General features: G+C 18.2%; 2 protein-coding genes across 2 annotated transcripts in view; one reads left to right on the top strand and one right to left on the bottom strand.

The window, feature by feature from the left end:
* Positions 1–499: 499 nt before the first annotated feature.
* On the top strand, positions 500–2,152 carry PGSY75_0419500 (putative membrane protein; the record flags this gene model as incomplete). Its single annotated transcript, XM_018784248.1, has 1 exon — positions 500–2,152. One exon carries the CDS (start codon positions 500–502, stop codon positions 2,150–2,152), a length of 1,653 nt encoding a protein of 550 aa, XP_018643410.1.
* A 524-nt stretch (positions 2,153–2,676) lies between these two features.
* Positions 2,677–4,329, bottom strand: part of PGSY75_0419400 (hypothetical protein) — a gene marked incomplete at both ends in the record, with an annotated part of 7,761 nt that continues 6,108 nt past the window's right edge. The window contains 3 exons of the mRNA XM_018784247.1: positions 2,677–2,935; positions 3,118–3,608; positions 3,814–4,167. Coding sequence (XP_018643409.1) covers positions 2,677–2,935; positions 3,118–3,608; positions 3,814–4,167 — 1,104 coding nt within the window. Of the gene's footprint in view, positions 2,936–3,117; positions 3,609–3,813 lie in introns of the transcript that reaches the window.

Genomic DNA, 4,329 nt, shown 5'->3' with positions numbered 1-4,329 from the left:
ATATATATGTATATATTTCATTTACATACTACGAATTATATTTTATTCACAACAATATTTGAAAATCATATGAACTATAATATTTTTAAAATAAGACATGAATACTATTTGTTTATGTTAACAAATTATATATTTGTATTTTATATTGATACAATACATGTAAAAAAATAAAATATTTTATGTCCTTTTTATTATTTTTATTTTTTTTTTTTTTTATTTTATCACATGGAAAAAATAAGTGTTTCATTTTTTTATATATATAAAAATATAATGTACATATTATTATGCATTAATATAATTTTTCAATACACATAAAAAAAAAAAAAAATATATATATAATATATATATATATTTATATATTTATATTTATTTCTTTATTTTTGATTTAGTTATATACTTAACCTTTGCATTTATTTATAATAATAACTGATACATCATTATAATTTTCTGTTAAAGAAATAAAAAATTAAAGTACTCTTTTTGAACCTTTAAAAAAAAAATGGTTAATCAAGGTGATAAATTTAATAAACATAAAAATGAAATTTGGAAAGATAATGGCATATATACAAATAGATCTGTTAATTCAACCCAAGATAATTCTTTTAAAAATATGAATGGAAAGAATAATTTTGCTTTAGAAGAGGAATATAAGGATATATTTCAAATTAATAATTTTTCAAAGAATTATGATCATAATAAAAATAATGTCCATCTTATGAATAATCATAATATGAAACATAATAATAATTTTATAACAAATGAAGAATCAGAAAAAAATTCTCTTTTATCAAATAAAGATTTAATTATTTTTAATTTACAAGATATTAAAAATGATTATAATAAAAACATATATGATCATACTAATACATTTCAAACAAAATCTAATACTACTACAAATAATAATAATAATAATAATAATCAGAGTAATAGTCCAAGTATTATTTTGGCTAGTTCAAATATGAGTCCAGTTGAAACTAGCCAATTAAATAATGTATTAAAAAGTGATAAATCAATAAATATGTATGAAAATAATTTATATTATGAAAAAAATATACAAGGGAAAATGAATATTATAAATTTAAGTGATAATAATATAAATCATGATGATGATAAAACAAATTCCTTTGATATTTTTCCTTTCTTTAAAAAATTTTCAAGTATAAGAACAAAATTATTATGTTATTATGATGTAGATACAGATGTGGTCATATATAGATGTATGTGTGCCTTATTTCCATATTTGAATGTTGATAAAAATTATGATGTTATAAATAATATGTATGATATTGAAAAAAATTGTGTAGATACAAACGAAAATATTTTCGATAATAATGCGAATACAAAAGAATATCCCTCACAAGCGAATAAGATTAATACAAACAACAACAAAATGGACATAAAAAATAATAATAATAATAGTAATAAAGATAAGACTAACCTTTTTGATGATGACACTTATGATGAAGAAAATGTAAGAAAATCAAGCAATGTAAATGATGCTTTAGATTATTATGATAATAAACTAGGGTTAGAAAAGAATCCAGATATTTATTCCTTCGTGTGGTTAAATTTATTTATATCTTTTTTAGTGTTTTTTCTTTTTAATATAAAAAATTTATTTTTCAGTGATATGAATAATAATATATTAACAAATGATATATCAAATGATATATCAAATAATATTTCAAATAATATTTCAAATAATACTAACAATAATATTATAGATAATCAGAGCAGATTAAATATTTTATATAATACTATATTTTTTTTATACTCATTTAATATATTTATTCCTATTATAATATATCTAACAATTTATTTCAAAACTAAAAAAATTGCACCTTTCAAATTAATATATCTTATATCTTTATTAAGTTATAATAATATTATTTTATTACCAATCATTTTTATTTATAAAATTATTATTATAAATACTTCTATAAATTTATTACACTATCTATATGTAATTCTACGTTTCCTTATATTCATTTTTTATATTAACACATCCATCTTTTATATTTATAAATTTACAAACAATATATTTTTTAATCATTTTACTACAGATCTGATATATTTACTTTATACAATTTTTTTCGTTTCATATGTATCTTTTTATATTCTTCTAAAACATTACATATTTAATAATTTATAAAACAAATTATATTTTGTAGGAGGAAATACCTACATTGTGGTGATCAACAATTTTTTTGTTTTACATGAGAGACCTATAACTATCTACAATATTAATATATATATATATATATATATATGTATACATATTATTTATTTGGTATCTTTTTTTTTTTTTTTTTTTTTTTTTTTTTTTTTTTTTTTTTTTTTTTTTTTTTTTTTTTTTTTTTTTTTTTGTATTTATTTTTTTGTTATATATTTAAAAATGTCTTTTTTGGATAAACCTTAATAATATTTACATAAACATAGACTTAAAAAAAATAAAAAAAAATATATATGTAAATATATATCTTACACAAATTTTAAAAATATAAAAACCAATTATCAATAAGAACAAAAAAACATAAACATAAACATAAATATAAACATATATATAAACAAAAACAAAGTGTGATTTAATTTATACATATTATATACAAACAAAATACTTTTTAAAAAATAAACATTATGTATATATCACAAATTTTATATTTTTTTTTTTATAAATCATCTGCATTTCCAGTTTTTATATATTTTTATAATTAAAAATATAAAGGCACAAGAAATCCATAATACGGTTAAGATTAAGATAAAAATAAAAAAATAAAATTTTTCAAAACAGTAAATCTCAAAACTAAATATAGATAAAGAGAAACATTTATCATTTGAATTCATATATGATCCGTTCAAAAGGAAGTCATCTTCTTCTTTTTTCTTTTTTTTGTTATATCGAAAATTTTTAATAACTTCATTAAGATCGAAAAGGCTGACAAAAAAAAAAATAATAAATAAATAAAAATAAAATATAAGGGAATATAGTATAATACAAAAAATTCACGCACGATTATTATGTATATACAAATATTATACATATATATATGTATAACTATTCATTCATATTAATGTTGATATATTTTAAATTATTTTATTTCATTTTATTTTTCTTACTTGCTTTTTTCTATTACACCATTCTGTAAGAAACTCCTCTTCTCACTATCATTGTCACTCTTAATTTCATTCTTAATTTCACTCTTATTCTCACTCTCAGTTTTTATTTCCCTCTTATCATATTCCAATAACACAGTCTCATGTTCTTTTTCTCCGTTTGACATTTTAGAAGGTTCATCAACAATATTATTTGTTTTTATTCCATTTTTTATTAATTCCTCATGTTCTGTTTGTCTATCGTAATTCCAACCTTCATTTGTAAAGCTAAAATTCATTCTTTTCTCCATCCATGCACTCATATGAACATTAGACTGCAGCTTTAAAGCAAAATTATTTCCTAGGGACCTCATTTGATCAGGTGACAAAACATATTTGTGTATCTCAACATTTCCATATTTTACTAACTTGTTATTATTTAATTTAATATTATTTGCTTTTGTATCCAACACGGATATGTTTTCCTCTGCCCTTCCCCAAAATATTAAATCAACCTAAAAATATAAAATAATATCATAATATTATGACTTGTTCAGGAAAATAAAATGAAATATAATGATAATTTTCTGATTTGTTCAGAAAAAAAAAAAAAAAAAAAAAAAAACATATACATATACATATACATACATATCTACATATATATATATATGTTTTATATAATTATTCCTTATTATGTTCCTTTTTGTATTTATTCATTACAAGAAAGGGGTAGTTTCTATTCACAATGACCGAATTATGAGGGAAAACATCCAACAATATAGGTTCGTCAATTTTCTCATTTACAAACTGCACAATTTCAATTTCAGCATAAAAAGGAAAACTGAGTTTGTTTATTAAATTAGAAGACTTTTCAATTAAATCATAAGAAAAAATTTGGACAACATAATTTCCTTTTTCCAAATAAATACTCATATTTTCAAATATGTTGATATTGTTATTTAAATTGGTTTGTATTTTGTTGCTTGTAGCTATTATCATATTGTTTTTCAAGAGTTTGATTTCAAAGCTGGTTAAAGTGAAGTTGTATCCAAAATTGATTTTTACATAGCTCGGCTAAAAAAAAAAAAAAAAAAAAAAAAAAAAAAAAAAAAAAATAAAAAAAATAAAAAAAAAAAAAAAAAAATAAAAAAAAAAATATATTAATATATTTATATTAAAATTTTATTTTTTTTTTTTTTTTTTTTTTTTTATTTATATTTTTTTTTTTTTTTTTTT

Source organism: Plasmodium gaboni, chromosome 4 (assembly GCF_001602025.1).
Source record: "Plasmodium gaboni strain SY75 chromosome 4, whole genome shotgun sequence".
NCBI classification, from domain to species: Eukaryota; Apicomplexa; class Aconoidasida; order Haemosporida; family Plasmodiidae; genus Plasmodium; species Plasmodium gaboni.
The sequence above is the reverse complement of the archived record's forward strand: the minus strand, read 5'-3'. Positions and strand labels throughout refer to the sequence as shown.